The sequence below is a fragment of the Perognathus longimembris genome, chromosome 20 (assembly GCF_023159225.1).
Source record: "Perognathus longimembris pacificus isolate PPM17 chromosome 20, ASM2315922v1, whole genome shotgun sequence".
Lineage (NCBI taxonomy): Eukaryota > Metazoa > Chordata > Mammalia > Rodentia > Heteromyidae > Perognathus > Perognathus longimembris.
In genome coordinates this window covers 15,279,339-15,294,879 of record NC_063180.1, presented here as the reverse complement: position 1 = coordinate 15,294,879, position 15,541 = coordinate 15,279,339, and the positions used below count along the sequence as shown (strand labels likewise).

General features: G+C 49.2%; 2 protein-coding genes across 4 annotated transcripts in view; one reads left to right on the top strand and one right to left on the bottom strand.

Annotated features, from left to right (window-relative positions):
- Ankrd27 (ankyrin repeat domain 27) overlaps positions 1-3,299 on the top strand; it is a 30,094-nt gene extending 26,795 nt beyond the window's left edge. Inside the window, exons 27-30 of one of the 3 annotated variants that reach the window (XM_048369379.1) lie at positions 889-967; positions 1,117-1,180; positions 2,142-2,269; positions 2,316-3,299. In XM_048369379.1, the coding sequence (XP_048225336.1) occupies positions 889-967; positions 1,117-1,180; positions 2,142-2,269; positions 2,316-2,391 (347 nt within the window). In that variant the 3' untranslated portion in view covers positions 2,392-3,299. The remainder of the gene's footprint in view (positions 1-888; positions 968-1,116; positions 1,181-2,141; positions 2,270-2,315) is intronic. The other 2 variants (XM_048369381.1, XM_048369380.1) reach the window with 2 other exon arrangements.
- A 1,558-nt stretch (positions 3,300-4,857) lies between these two features.
- Pdcd5 (programmed cell death 5) lies at positions 4,858-12,247 on the bottom strand. The gene is made up of 6 exons (XM_048369312.1): positions 12,079-12,247; positions 10,176-10,213; positions 8,307-8,368; positions 6,462-6,553; positions 5,558-5,629; positions 4,858-5,015 (listed from the first exon to the last, which is right to left on the bottom strand). Exons 1-6 carry the CDS (start codon positions 12,142-12,144, stop codon positions 4,968-4,970), a joined length of 378 nt encoding a protein of 125 aa, XP_048225269.1. The 5' UTR covers positions 12,145-12,247; the 3' UTR covers positions 4,858-4,967.
- Positions 12,248-15,541: the final 3,294 nt, after the last annotated feature.

Genomic DNA, 15,541 nt, shown 5'->3' with positions numbered 1-15,541 from the left:
CAGGCCTCAGCCATCTTCTGTTCCGGCGCCAGGCATGCAGGTAAATGCTGCCTTTCCTGTAGGGCTGGCAGTGAAAGCCAGGGCCTGGTGAGTGCTAGGCAAGCTCTCTCCCACGGAGCTCCACCACTGGGAAAAAACCTGGTTTGCTGTTACTTTTTCACTTGAAGCTACGCTGTGGTTGATGTCCATTAGAACAGCAGTTGCCAGACAGCTCCAGGACTATGTATTCCTTCTTGTGCCAGTTGTGGGCTTAAGCTCAGGGTCTGGATGCTTTTTTTTTTTTTAATCTGCCACTTGTCACATTTTCACTAAAGGCTTTTTTGGTGGTTAATTGGACACAAGAGTCTCACATACTTTGCTTCCTGAGCTAGCTTTGAACTGTGCTGCTCAGATCTCAGCCTCCTAAGTAGCTAGGATTACAGGCATGGGCCCATGGTATATGACTATATTCTTTTTTCAAAAGATTAACAGTATATCCTTATTCTATGGCTTTTTAAAATATGTGAGTAAATCCTCCTAGGTGGCCCCAATAAGACTAAGCAAGTTTATCTGTCTCATGGTTCACATCATAATTAACAGGTATCTGCTACTAGATTTCCTTAAGCAAAGTTGGTACTTTCTCAGTTTTGTTAAGCTAAGAAATTGCAAAGTATGGGCTGGGAATGTGGACTAGTGGTAGAGTGCTTGCCTAGCATGCATGAAGCCCAGAGTTTGATTCCCCACCACATATATAGAAAAAAGCCTGAAGTGGCCCTGTGGCTCAAGAGGTAGAGTGCTAGCCTTGAGCAAAAAGAGGCCAGGACTGGCAAAAAAAAAAGGAATTGGAAAGCGTATGGTTGTAAGACCATCTACTTTGGAATTCTCAGGTGTTTCTCTTTTTATCTACAGGGAACTCAACGTTGTACGGTCTCCCTGATGAACCTTTTACAAGACAGTTTTACTGTGGGCCCTCCATTGGTGGATCTGAGTGAGTAGGGAATTCAGGCTGAAAGGTCTGGGCCTCACAGCCTTCCTGGGGGACTGTGGCTCGATGCTGCCACCTTGTGTCTAACTGCAGTACTGCACACTGATGTTGCAAATACTGGTTTGGGGTTTAATACTTCATTTCTTTTTGAGTTCCAGGGGAAAAACTTCAAAGGAGATTATGGCAAGAGGTAGAAGTGTCCCTAATTTTACTGAGGTGAGTTGTTACATAATGGTTCAATTCTTTTTTTCTTCCAAGCCTGGACTTGAACTCAGGGACAGGACACTGTCCCTAAGCTTTTTTTCCCCCTTTTTCTTAAAGCTAAGTGTAGCTCTACCACTTGAACCACAGTTCCACCTCTAGTGATTAATAGGATATTAGATTCTCACGAGTTTTCTTGCCCTAGGTGACTTCAAACTGTGATCCTCAGATCTTTGCTTCCTGAGTAACTGAGATTACAGGCATGAGCCACCTGCACTGCGCCACAATCCTAATTTTTTTTAAATTTATTTATTAATTGAACACAAATTTTTTGACAAGGTGTTGTGCAAAAAGGGTACAGTTACATAGTAGGGCAGTGTGTACATTTCTTGTGATATCTTACATCCTGTTACAATCCTAATTTTTAAAGCCTAAGTTTTTCAAATGAGTGGTTTTCCTTCTTCCTTTCTTCTTTCATTGAGAGACAGCAACAGTTACAATTGCAATCCTCCAGTGAGTCACAGAGAAAGTAAGCTTTCTTAGTCATTCAAGCTACACTTCTAGCTAGGTGGCTCACATTCGTCATCCTAGCTACTCAGGAGACTGAGATCTGAGGATTGTGGTTCGAAGCCAGCCCAGACAGTAAAGTCCCTGAGAAGAACTCTTATCTCCAATGAACCACCAAAACCAAAACAAATCTGAAGAGGAGCTGTGGCTCAAGTGATGAGTGCCAGCCTTAAGCCCCAAAAATCTCAAGGACAGTGCCCAAGCCTTGAGTTCAAGCCTCAGTACTGTTATGCACGTGCATACACACACATAAGCACACACACACACACATTTATAATGTGACTTGCTTCAAGTTAGATGTGGGATTCTGCCTCATAGAGCCGAGCCCACTGTCTGCCCAGGGCAGCTGCTATAAGAACCGTGCTTTAAACATTGTGCACCTGGAAACCAAACTGCACCTTTCCTTCAGCCAGAGAGGCAAGGAGTCCCTGCAAAGCAGCAGTGTCCCCCAGAGCCGCCCAGAGGTGCAGCCGCCGACAGAGGAGATGAGGGATCTGCGCAGGGTGCTGGGCTGAGGCTGGCTGCTCCGGCCCCCAGGTGCATTACCCACAGAGGCACCGTGGGTGACACACCAACCCCCCAGACCCCCGAGGCCCCCGGTCAGCTGGCTGCATCCTCAGAGCCCAGCCTCTCCCGGTCTGTGCCGTAAGAAGAGATGAATAAGTCGGCTGCGAGGCATGAGGTGAGATGGGAATGCAGCTTGGAAACAACGATGCTTACACAGAGACTTGAGATATCATGCCCACCCCGGCAGAAAACTGGGCTTCCCTGTGGCGGGGCGAGGGCGAGCAAGAAAAATGGCCACCACTGAGTGAAGCTGATGGATGAAAACTCACTCCAGACCCTTCATCCAAGATGTTGGTTTCTGCATAATGCAGTTTCCTGGTTAGGGAAGAAGTTCTGGCACCAGACTCTTGTCAGCCTTGGTACCAAAGGCATCCAGCTACCAGGAGGAGCGGAAATGGGCAAACCCTGAGCGGAGCAGAGAGAAGCCATTTACAGTCCCTGGGGCTGGGGCGCTGAGATGAAGGGTCCCTCAAAAGGACCGAACCTTTGCAAGCCACTTGAGCCCCTTGAGGCCACTCCTTTCAGTGCTGGGGGGCAGGCTGCTCTGAAAACACCGCCATGAGCACACACCCTGGCTGGTGCAGAGCCCCCTGCACACAGCCTGGCCCGCCAGCCTCGCATGGTCACGAGCACAGGTACTTTTGGCATGTGTTTCCTTCATCTCTTGGTTGAAATTCACATGCACAGCACAAACCAGGTCAAAGGTTCTTTTTGAGTTCAGATGTCTTGTCCCTTCCTCCTTTTTATAGATTTCTATAGATGCTTTATTTTTGTGCTTCTCCCTGTCCAGTGCTGGGCTCGTGGGCTTGCGAATCCACTTCCCCTTGGGGGGGGGACGGGGACTGGCGCTGCCGTCCATGGAAACACTCGTGTCTGTACAGAAGGAAAAGGCCGCAGTATTTTTCTATGAAGTAATTTATGATTTCTAATTTTCTAACGTGCCTTGGGTATGTGCCAAATGATGGAGAAGAAACAGTAAACACTGTGGTTGCTGAGCGTACCTGGGTGTTGGTTTTGCTGTTTCTGAGCCTTGTGTGTATGCAGTGTCTCCACTGGACAGGGGCCTTGATCATCATCCACCCAGCAGGGACGAACCAGTCGATGTGCGCAACACACACAGCTCCAGGGGGCACCACAGAACCATTTTAGCATCTTTTAGAATGAGCATACAAGTTTCTAGTGCAAACAGGACGAGCAACGTTGTTTTCCTTTCCCCACTTCTAACTAAACCCCTTCATGGGCTTGGCTGCTGTGACTAATACCCTAAGAAATGACGAAGCTGGGAACCTAGTGCCGTGAGACACACTTATAACCCCGGCACACAAGGACAGTTGGGGACATAGCAAGACTATTTGAGGGGAAAAAAACCCAAAACACTCAAACTCACATGTATAACCCTAGCTACGCAAGGAGCAGTAAGCAGGATAACAGTTTGAGGCGAGCCCAAGCAGGAAAGTCCCCAAGACTCCATCTCCAATAAAACAACAGGTAGACTAGATGCTTGGCTCAAGCAGTGGAGCACCAGCTGAGCAAGCAAGCACAAGGCCCTGAGTTCAAACACCAGTACTGGCACAATAGGTTTAGAATATCTGCTTTATACAATGTGACCTGTAACATCTCCACCTTCTGTTGCCTTGAACCTGGATCCTGGGGCTGGGAATGTTGGAGTGCCTGCCTAGCGTGCATGAAACCCTGGGTTCGATTCCTCAGCACCACATACACAGAAAAAGCTGGAATGGTGCTGTGGCTCAAGTGGTAGAGTGCTAGCCTTGAGCAAAAAGCCAGGGACAGTGCTCAGGTGAGTTCAAGCCCCAGGACTGAAAAAACAACCTTGATCCTAACTGGATACTGGCAGCTCACGCCTGGCTCAAGTTATTCAGGAGGCTGGGATCTGAGGATCGTGGTTCAAACCAGCCAGGTAGTAAAGTAGTAAAGTCTGTAAGACTCTTGTTTCCAATGAACCACCAAAAAAATCAAGTGGTAGAGTGCCAGCCTTGAGCATAAAAGAAAAGCCAGAGCTTAAGGATCTGAGTTCAGTATTGGTACTCCCTCTCCCACCCCAAGGAACCTCCAAAGTATTTTTGTGGTACCCAGAATATTCGCCTTGCTGGGCAAGTACTTGAGCCACAACTTCAGCTTTAGCTTTTTTGTTTCTGGGCTTGCCAGGACTGGCCTCAAACTTGGAATCCTCCTGCCCATGTCCTGCAGAGCTGGGATTATTAGGATGTACAGCCACGCCCAGCTGCTGCTTGTGCCAAGCCAGGCACTTCTACCACTTGAGCAAATTCCCCCGTGGTAGGAACTTCCTGTGAAATGGCAGAGCCACCTCCAAGAAGACATCTGCTTCCTGCTTGGAGGACCCCCGTCCTGGGACCGCCGGATGCGCTGGACAAAGCCATTCGCATGTCCGCAGTGTGCCTGGATGCTCCAAAAAGGCTCGTCCACACCACCACTCGCTTAGGAGCAAAGTGAGACAGATGCATGCTCTCTGATCACCAGGTGCGGTACTAACACACCTCTGGTAACTGGATCTGGTGTGAAAAGCATTTACCCCGTGCTTTTGTTTGCATAAACAAATTTAATTTCTTAAAGGCATATAGACAATAAACAAAGTAAACAATGAATAGCTTTAACCTCCATCCTAGAACTGTGCCACTAAGCCGAGAGTTCAGTAATCGTCGTCGTCATCCGAATCCATTACTTTCCTTCTGTTGAACTGAGGAGGATGAAAGGCAGCATAACAAGTCAGACCTGAGCAGAAACACCCATCGCTACTGACGTAAACAGCACACCTTGTGTGTGAAGAGGTGTGGGGCCTTAGGGACTTAGCAGCCCCTCAATATATCCAGGCCTCCCATCAAATCAGTCTAGAGGCTGCAAGATGCCCACTGGTAGATCTACATTCAACACTCAACATTTCTTGGGGTCGGGGGTGGGGGGGAGTGGGGTACTGGCCTGGGGCTTGAACTCAGGGCTTGGGCACTGCTGGTCCTGAGCTTGTGTTTTTCTTCTCTCAAGGCTAGCGCTCTAACCCACTTCAGCCACAGCTCCACTTCTGGCTCTTTGTGATTAATTGGGAATAGAGAGTCTCGTGGACTTTAACTGTTTGGGCTTGTTTTTGAAACAGGATGCTCAGATCTCAGCTTCCTGAGTAGCTAGGAGTCAGGCATGAGCCGCTGCACTCAGCTCAACACTCAACATTTAAAATATCAACATTTTCTTCTGTAGCACCCACTGGGAGGGGAGGGGGTCACTTACTTTTACTGTTGTTTTCTTTTCTGTTTGTTGGCTTACTTTTTCAAGAATTTCTATTAAGCCTTGTTCTGAAACCTAAGTTAACAAGAAAGAAAAAAAGTACCTTTTAAAGCTAAGAACAAATCTTAGCAGGATTACTCAGTGATCTTTCCTAGGGCATTGGGGGATGGTAGGAGAGGAGGAAGGGGTGGCAGGAAGCAGACCAACAATCGACTGGAGTTGCAAACAAGCTGCTCTACTATCTGACCTCACCTGGGGTGGCAGTGGGAAATGACGCCATCTTAGAGGAGGGCTACTGGCCAGTGCGCTTCCTCAGAAGCATATGAAAGGGCGCCTGTGTCACAGCCAGGACACAGGGCAAGCTCATGCCCCAGCTCATGCAGTGCTCACAACTGAAACATCGCCTCGAAAGATCCACCAGGGCTGGGCATGGTGATACACACAGGTAAAGCCAGCTACCCAGGAAAAACACACTAAAGCAAAACAGGGCTGGAGGGTGTAGCTCCAAATGGTAGAGGACTTAGGTCCTGAACTCAAACACTAGTACTGTCAAGTGACACTGTGTCTCAAGTGGTAGAGCAAAAGAGCTCATGGACAGTGCCCAGGTCCTGAGTTCAAGCTCCATGACTGACAAAAAACAAAAGCTAGCTAAAACAACAAAAAAATCAACTGTGTGTTCTGCACATACGGTGGAAGGATCCCCACGCAGTCAGGGCTGTGTGGGTGTAGCAGGCAGGCAGGGCTGGATGCACAGGGCCAAACTTGGGCCAGCTAGATTTGCTTCTGGGCAGGAATGGAAGCCAACTGGCCCAAACTGTCAGTGGGTCACCCGAGGCCCAGGAAAGAGAGCAATTTCTAGGAAAGTCGGAGGGTAGCTTAGAACCCCAGGAGTGGCTGTCCGGCATACCTTCCCACCCAGCTGTCCATAACGTGCCATCCGGATGAGGTAATTCTCCACAGCTTTTGTTTTTTCCGGCTTCACAAGTGCCAAGTTACTTACTGAAAAGAGACAGAGGGGGGACAAAAAAAAAAAAATATATATATATATATATATGGACAACTTAGCTGAGCACTCTTGGCTGTCATCCTAGCTATTCAGGAGGCTAAGATCTGAGGAGTACAGTTTGAAGCCAGCCCAGGCAGGGAAGTCTGTGTCTCTTATCTCCAATGAACCACCAGAAAACCGGAAGTGGAGCTGTGACTCAAAGTGGTAGAGCACTAGTCTCAAGCAAAACAGCTCAGGGATAGCACCCAGGCAGAGTTCAAGCCCCACAACTGACAAAAATTAAAATAGGCTGGTGGTGGTGGCTCACACCTATAATCCTAGTTACTCAGAGGGCTGAGATCCAAGGATCATGGTTCAAAGCCAGCCAGGGCACAAAAGTCCCCCTGAGATTCTTTTCTCCAATTAACCACTCAAAAACTAGAAGTGGTGCTGTGGTTCAAGTGTAGAGCCCAAGCACAAAGCCCAAGGCAAGTTCAAGCCCCAAAACTGACCTCCCCCCATAATAATAATAAAATATAGACAATTAAGCTCTGGGACTGAGAATATGGCTTAGTGGCAAGAGTGCTTGCCTCACATACATGAAGCCCTGGGTTCAATTCCCCAGCACCACATATATAGAAAACGGCCAGAAGTGGCGCTGTGGTTCAAGTGGCAGAGGGCTAGCCTTGAGCAAAAAGAAGCTAGGGACAGTGCTCAGGCCCTGAGTCTAAGGCCCAGGACTGGCAAAAAACAAAACAACGAAAAAGTCAGGAGTGGCGCTGTGGCTCAAGTGGTAGAGTGCTAGCCTTAAGCAAAAAGAAGCCAGGGATGGTGCCCAGGCCCTGAGTGCAAGACCCAGGACTGGCAAAAGAAAAACAGACAATTAAGTTCTGATATTCCCAAAATACCTCACAAGTTCACTAGTGAAGTAGGTCAGGTCAATGGCATTGTATATTAAAAATGGAAAAGCAAAACCCAAAGTTGTAGGTAGGAGGTGTGGCTCAAAGGGTAGGGCATTATCCTAGCCAACACAAGACCCTGAGTTCAAACCCGAGTATCACCATGTCAGTCTTACAGCACAAAGACATGAACGGCGGGAAAGGCCAAATGAATTGTGGGTGCTCAGGTTCTAAGCCTTGTGCCTATTTAAAATGCATGACCATTTTCAGAAAAGCAATTTATTATTTTGACATGACAGAATGGTGGGTCATGTCCAACTGTGTCTTCCACCCTCTAATGGGTTTCAAGGAGTAAAACAGAGAGACAACACTGGGCCATGTAGATTGGTTTCTTTTTAAACTTTTTTTTTTTTGGTACCATCCTAGGGCTTGATCTAGGTGCTGTCCCCGAGCTTTTCTGCTCAAGGCTTGTTCTACACTTAAGCCACAGCTCCAATTCCAGCTTTTTTGGTGGTTCACTTGTGTTAAGAGTCTCGTGGACTTTCCTGCCTAGGCTGGCTGTGAACCATGATCCTAAGGTCTCAGCTTCCTGAATAGTTGGGATTACAGGCATGAGCCACTGCACCCAGCCTTTTATGTAGTTTTCTTACAAAAAACTCTGGTGCATGTTGATGGAATGCATTGAGAGAGCACATCCCCAGTAAACACAGAACTTGCTGGCAGCTTCAACAACGACTTAAGTACTTTTCTCCAGTTTACTGACTTCACACTTCATATAAACAGCGCATATTGAGTATTTCATGTTCAGCAAATGGCAGTAACTCTGGGCCATCTCTGGAAGTAACGTAAAGGAATGGAAGGTGCTTACGCCTGGCCCGGGCAGACTGATCCAGAACTTGGGCTAAAATACTGTTCCTCATTTCTGCTTCCCTGCAACAGAACACAGGTCGGTGACATTAGAGCTTGGCCATCAGCAGTGGGCATGCTGTGGGTCCCGAGACACTGGGGCCGGCACAGGGCTGCAGCCCTGGGAGCGACTGCGCCAAGAGCCAGCTTTGCCACCAAGCAGACACCAAACCCTTCTAGCCGCCATCTCAAACATGTGGGGCCCATGCCAGTTATGTATTGTGGGGACTGCAGGTGATTACGGAGGACAGAGTGATTAACCTGTATAATGTACTTACATGGCAAGCTGAGGCCCAGAAGCCATGTTAAAGAGACAAACCCAACTGTGGCCTAGCTAGAACCAGACCCCATGTTTAAAGACTCAGTTCTCCTTCTGTAAATCATTATTATAATAACAACAGAAAAAACTGGCACCTGAGCGGAGCATCAGTGGCTCACACCAGTCATCCTAGCTACTCAGGAGGCTGAGATCTGAGGATCATGGCTCAAAGCTAGCCCAGGCAGGAAGGTCCGTGAGACTCTTATCTCAAATGAACCACTAGAAAACCTGAAGTGGCTCTGTGGCTCAAAGTGGTAGAGAGCTAGCCTTGAGTGCAAGAGCTCAGGGACAGTGCTCAGGCCCCGAGTTCAAACCCCATGACAACCACCACCACCACCACCACCACACCAAGAGTCTCAGTTCTGGTCCAGGCATGGCAGCACACACCTATAATTCCAGTTACTCAGGAGGTGCAGATGGGAGGCCAGCCCTGCCAAAGTGATACCCTACAAGTAAAACCAACTAAAAATCGAAATGACTCCAGTGTGGCTCAAGTGACAAGAGCATTTGCCAATCAAGCATGAGGCCTTGAATTCAATCTCCAGTTCCCCAAAAATACCTCTAGTTTTTTAATGGGAAGTGACATGAATTATGACTAACTCCCCTTCTCCCTACTAACCATGGGAAACAAGTTCATAGGACAGTGGTTGCATACTTTTGTTCTTTTTGTCTGAGTACTGAGCTTGAATTCAGGCTCTGGGCACTATCCCTGAGTTTTTTCACTCAAGGCTGGTGCTCTACCACTTGAGCCACAGCTCCACTTCCAGGTTTTTTTTTTTCCAGGGGTGGGGGGGATGCCTAATTGGAAATAACAGTCTCATGGGTTTTCCTGCCCCAGCTGGCAGGAGAGTAGACTGTCTTCTTTTGTTCTGTAATGAAGCCCCCTAGGGAAGCAGCTACCTAGCACAGACAACAGCAGAGGTGCTGGGGCAGGCCATGCCTGCATATGCAGCTCCCCACACAGCCATCTCCATGTAGTTCCTGGCAACTACTGAGCCACTAGAACCACTGTTGCTCTATGCACTGCACCTGACACACCAGGACCTATGACACTCCAGCGTCCAGTACCTTGAAAGATGGAGATGCCTTCTGTGAGGGCATAGGAAGAGACCCTCCCTCTAAAAGCAGGAAGATCCCCAGTAAACAAGAAATAGCTGGTTGCTAATGGCTCATACCTGTAATTCCAGCTACTCAGGAGGCTGAGATCCGAGGATCACAATTCAAAGCCAGCCCAAGCAGGAAATGTCTGGGAGACTTGTCTCCAATTAGTCACCAAAGACAGCTGGAAGTGGTGCTGTGGCTTAAGTGGTAGAACAAAAGAACTCATGGACAATGTCTAGGCCTTGAGTTCAAGCCAAATGACAAAACAAAACAAAAAGTAAAGGTACCCTGATGGGGATTTCTGGAAAGATCACTCTGCCACAAAATCCTTTATCATTCATTCACACACCTATTGAAACCACTAAAGGGGGACTCTAGCGGGTAAAGGAAGTTCAGATTTTGAGCATGTACCTTTGTTTTGCTTCCTGTTGTGCTGCATCACCAGGATCCTTAAGAAAAAAAAAAAGAAAAGTAATTTCACTTTTGCATTGAGGACCTATTCTCTTCCTTCTTATATAATGGAGTCCCCACAGGAGTAAATAATCCATTTAATTACTAAAAACTGGCCCTCTTGCCAGGTGTGGATGGCTCATGCCTGGCATCCTAGCTACTCAAGAGGCTGAGAACCAGAGGATTGTTGTTCCAAGCCAGCCTAGGCAGGAAAGTCTGTGAGACTCCATTTCCAAAATGACCTGAAAGCTGGGAGTCTGGCTCAAGCCTGTCATCTAACCTACTCAGAAAGCTGAAATCTGAGGACTGAGGCAGGAAAGTCTGTAAGACTTTTTTTTTTTTGGCCAGTCCTGGGCCTTGGACTCAGGGCCTGAGCACTGTCCCTGGCTTCTTTTTGCTCAAGGCTAGCACTCTGCCACTTGAGCTACAGCGCCACTTCTGGCCATTTTCTGTATATGTGGTGCTGGGGAATTGAACCCAGAGCCTCATGTATACAAGGCAGGCACTCTTGCCACTAGGCCATATCCCCAGCCCCTGTAAGACTCTTTATTTCCAATCAAATTTCAAAAACCCAGAAATTGGGGTGTGGCTCAAGTGGTTCAAGAGTCAGTCTTGAGGGGGAAAAAAAAAGACGGTAAAGGATGGTACCCAGGCCACTACCTGCACCAAAAGAAAAAAAAGACTAGCAGAAAGCCAGCCCCACTACCTGCACCAAAAGAAAAAAAGACTAAGCAGAAAGCCAGCCTGGGGGTGTGGCACATGTGATAAGAGTAGCAGAGCCAGGAGCAAGCCTGAGGCCGAGTTCAAGCCTAGATGTGGCAACCAAACAACCAATCCATCAATGAAGATCAATAAATAATAAATCAAGGAGTTTTTGCCTGTGATGTTCTGGCTTGTTTGGTGGAGAGCAGGGGGTTGGTTCCCAGGGCCGCGCACATGCAGCTCACCCCTCAACCACCTGCACATCATTATAATTCTCAAGGGGAACTTTGGTCCTTTGAGTAGGCTCCAGTCACAATGTAACAGAACCTTCCAGAACACCAACAGCCACCATCACCCCCCACCTTCAGCCTACCAATGGGAAAATGTCTCCCTTATACTACCAGAGCCGCCGTTTTACAAGTAAGAATAATGCCTAGAAAAGTGCTACGTTTAATACCAGGCACCTGTGGCTCACGCCTGGCATCCTAACTACTTGGGAGGCTCAAGGATCACAGGTTCCAAGCCAGCCCAGGCAGGAAAAAAAAAAATCCAACGAAACTTTTATGTTCAATGAACCCCACTGCTGGCTTTGAACCAAAGCACTCAAGGACAACACCCAAGCGCTGAGTTCAAGCCCCGCTACCAACACACATACACACAGACTGAAAAAAAAAAAGGATGACAGCTAGGATTTTGGAACGTGGCTTTTTTCTGCACACAGCGCTGGAAAAGCAGAAGGAAACAAAGTCTTCTGAATCAATCCTCCTCCTCCACAGCTCAGGAACAGCGTACAGGCCCTGAGTTCGAGCCCCGCCAGCTCCTCCTAGGCGCCGGCTCTAACTGTAGTGGTGATGACTAACCCCACCGGCGAGAGGCCCAGGGGGCCTCGGGCCCAGGGAAGAGTCCGCACCTCCACCGGCCGGACAGCGCCCACCGGCCGGGGCCTCCGCGGCCTCCCAGCCCCCGGGCGCCCCCGCGGCCTCGGAGGCCGCCGGTCAGAGCCACGCCTCCCGGTCCCCGGGCGCCCCGCGGCCTCGCCCCGCCTCCCGGCCCCCATCCGCCCCTCCTCCCGGCCCCCGGCCCCGGGTCGCCCCGCGGCCTCCGCGGCCTCCCGTCAGGGCCGCGCGCCCTCCAAACCCCAGCGCGGGCGGCGGCGGCTCACCCCGTGCTTCGCCTGCAGCTCGGCCAGCCTCTGCTTCCGCAGCGTCTCCAGCTCCTCGTCCGCCATGGTTAGGGCCGCGGGGAGTGGGGTTGAGGCGAGGGGGCTCCCGGCCGCCGAGATCCTCCCTCCGAAGCCCGTCCACTCCGTGGGCTCCCGCAGCTCCTTGCGCGAGCCTGCACGACGGCGGCCACGCACTGCGCATGCGCGCAGGGCGCCCAGGCATCGCCAATCCATCCCCGAGTCCGCGCCTCCGGACCCGCCATCCACCCCTCCCTACCCCCCTCCGCGGTTCCCTGGGCCGCCGCCAGGGCGACGAGGAGAGCCCCGATCCCGCGATCGGAGGCGGCCGGACCAACCCCACTTCCAGCCACCGTTGGTGATGGATAGGATGCCGGTGCGTAGTGTTCATGAACCGTTTTGTCCAAAGGCAACTCCTTGGTACAACTACTTAAAGATAATAATAATTTAAAAGTATGCGTGGCCATGTGCCGGTGGCTCCTGCCTGTCATCTTAGCTCCTCAGGAGGCTGAGATCCGAGGATTGAGGTTCAAAGACAGCCCGGGCAGGAAAGTCCATGAGACTCTGATCTCCAATGAACCACCAGGAAACCGGAAGTGGCGCTGTGGCTCACGTGGTGGAGCGCCAGCCTTGAACTGGAGAGCTCAGACAGCGTGCAGGCCCAGAGTTCAAGCCCCACCTCTGACAAGCAAATAGAGTGAAAACTAAACAAATAATAAAATAAATAAAGCGTGTTTAGGGGCCGTAGGAGGCGCAGGTCACCTGTGCACATTGTCAGCTGGAGCCCCTGAGCTCAGAGCCACCAGTAAAATCTAAAATAAAATAACACAAAAATTAAAAAATATAATGAGTAAAATAAAAAGGGAAGGTGACATCCTGGAAGAATTGTACTTATAAAACTGTAACACCTCTGTACAACTCCTTAATAATAATATATTTTTAAAGCGAAAAAAGATAAAATTCTTAAAAAACATAAGGGGGGGCTGGGACTGTGGCTTAGCGGTAGAGTGCTCGCCTAGCATGCATGAAGCCCTGGGTTGGATTCCTCACCACCACATAAACAGAAAAGGCCAGAAGTGGCGCTGTGGCTCAAGTGGTAGAGTGCTAGCCTTGAGCAAAAAGAAGCCAGGGACAGTGCTAAGGCCCTGAGTTCAAGGCCCAGGACTGACAAAAATAAAGAAAAAAATAAAAATAAGAGGCTAGGAGTCAAGTGGTAGAGTGCCTACCTTGTCGGTATAAGACCTTGACTTCAATCAAAAAAAAGAAAAAGAAAGAATGGAGGTGGCAAGAATCTTGTGGAAGGAAGGAAGGAAGGAAGGAAGGAAGGAAGGAAGGAAGGAAGGAAGGAAAGGAAGACAGGCCTGGAGAGAAGAAGAAAGGAAGAGAAGAGGAGGAGGAGAGTGTGAGTCGAGGCGGGCATGGTAGAAGGAAGGAGGGAGGGAGGCAGGGAGATGGAGAGGCTAGGAGGGAGGAAGGGGAGGCCATATTGGGAGGCTGCCTGACACTTTGGTAGACACACAGCCATGTAGTCTGTCTTCCCTGTCATTTCTTGCATCTTCCATGAGCAGCAAGGGCTAGTGGTTCTAGAACCCCTGGGAATGCTCACTGAACTGGTTGGTCCCTCCATCCCTATCAGCCTCACCTTCCTCTCCTCACCTGCTCCATCTTCGGGGGATCCCAGCAGCCCCCAGTGTCTGGAGTCCTGGTGTCTCCTGTGGGCAGCAGAGGGAGCCCACACTCTATGGAAAGGGAGGGAACCTCTGCATGTCAGCAGACCAGGAGGCAGAAAACCCCAGAGTTGATTTTGTTGCTGTTGTTCAGTTGTGGGGCTTGAACTCAGGGCAGAGCACTGTCCCGAAACTCTTTCACTCAAGGCTAGTGCTCTACCACATTGAGCCACAGCACTACTTCCGGTTTTCTGGTAGTGCACTGGAGTCTCATGGACTTTGCTAACAGGGCTGGCTTCAAACCATGATCCTCAGATCTCAGCCTTCTGCATAGCTAGGACTATAGGCATGAGCCACGGTGCCCAGCACCAGAGTTGCTTTTTACCAAAGCAGTGTTACCTTACAGATAGCAGGTGTGAGCCAAGGATGCCTGGCACTAAAGCACTAGCATACCAAAAAAAGCCCTGGCTAACTTAGTTCTGATCCCAGACCAGTTGCCACCCCGGACCTGCTGGAGAGTCCAATGGAAACCTTTAGAAAAGAAAGCCAGGCACCACAGGCTCACGCCTGTCAATCTAGCTACTCAGGAAGCTGAGCTCTGAGGATAGAGGTTCAAAGCCAGCCTGAGCAGGAAAGTCTGCTCTGTGACTCCAGTGGACCATCTGGGGGAAAAAAAACCAGAAGTGGAACTGTGGCTCAAGTGATAGTGCACTAACTTGCCCTGAGCCCAAAAAAAAAAAAAAAAAATGCTCAGGGACAGTGCCCAGGCCCCAAGTTCAAGCCCCAGGCCTGGCACAAAAATCTTTAGAAAAAGAGTTCTTTGTCTGAAAGAGGCTTGGCGTCTTTGAATGCAGGAGCAGCTGTGCCTAAATTATTGCCCTCGCTCACTGGGATATCGGCTTCCTCCACATAGGAGAGCCCGGAACAAAGGCTGGCTTCCAGCAGGAATTCTTATGGCTCAAAGATGAACAGGCAGCTGCCTCTCTAAGAATCCCCTCAGACTCCTTTACCTTGCTTTGTTGTCCTGGAGATTGAATTAGTGCCTCTAGTATTTTTTTTCTTTTCTTTCTGCTAGTCTTGGGTCTTAAACTCAGGGTCTGGGCACTGTTCCTGAGCTGCTTTTGCTCAAGGCTAGCAATCTACCACTTGAGCCACAGTGCCATTTCCAGCATTTTCTGCTTATGTGGTACTGAGGAATCAAACCCAAGGGCTTCGTGCATGCTAGGCAAGCACTAACACTACCAGTAAGCCACATTCCCAGCATTGGTGCCTCTAGTTTGCTTGAGCCAAGTCCCCAGTTCTATTGCTTTTAGTTTCTTTTTCTTTTTCTTTGTTTTTTAAGTCTGAGGCCTGGTCTTGAACTCCATACCTGCCTCTTTTGTTCATGGGCTAGTGCTCTACCAACTGAGCCACACCTCCAACCCCTCATTTTTTCTGATAAGGTCTCTAGCTTTTGCTTCTGGTTGCCTTAAACTGTGATCCTTCTATCTCAGCCTTCTAAGTAACTGGGATTTCAGATGGGTGCCACCATGCTTGGCCTTATTTTTGGTGTCTCAATTACATAAAATGTCAAACATACAGAAATGTACCCCTTATCTATATCAAATATACTAGGCTAGAGGCACAGCCTAGTGGTAGTTTGCCAGCTTAGAGAGTTATATTATGCCCTGGTTATGTATATGTGTATGTATAGCTGTAGATATAGGTATATGTGTATGCATGTGTCTACTTCCACACTTTATGTTTTGTTTCAGTATTTTTTTGTGCCAGTATTGGGG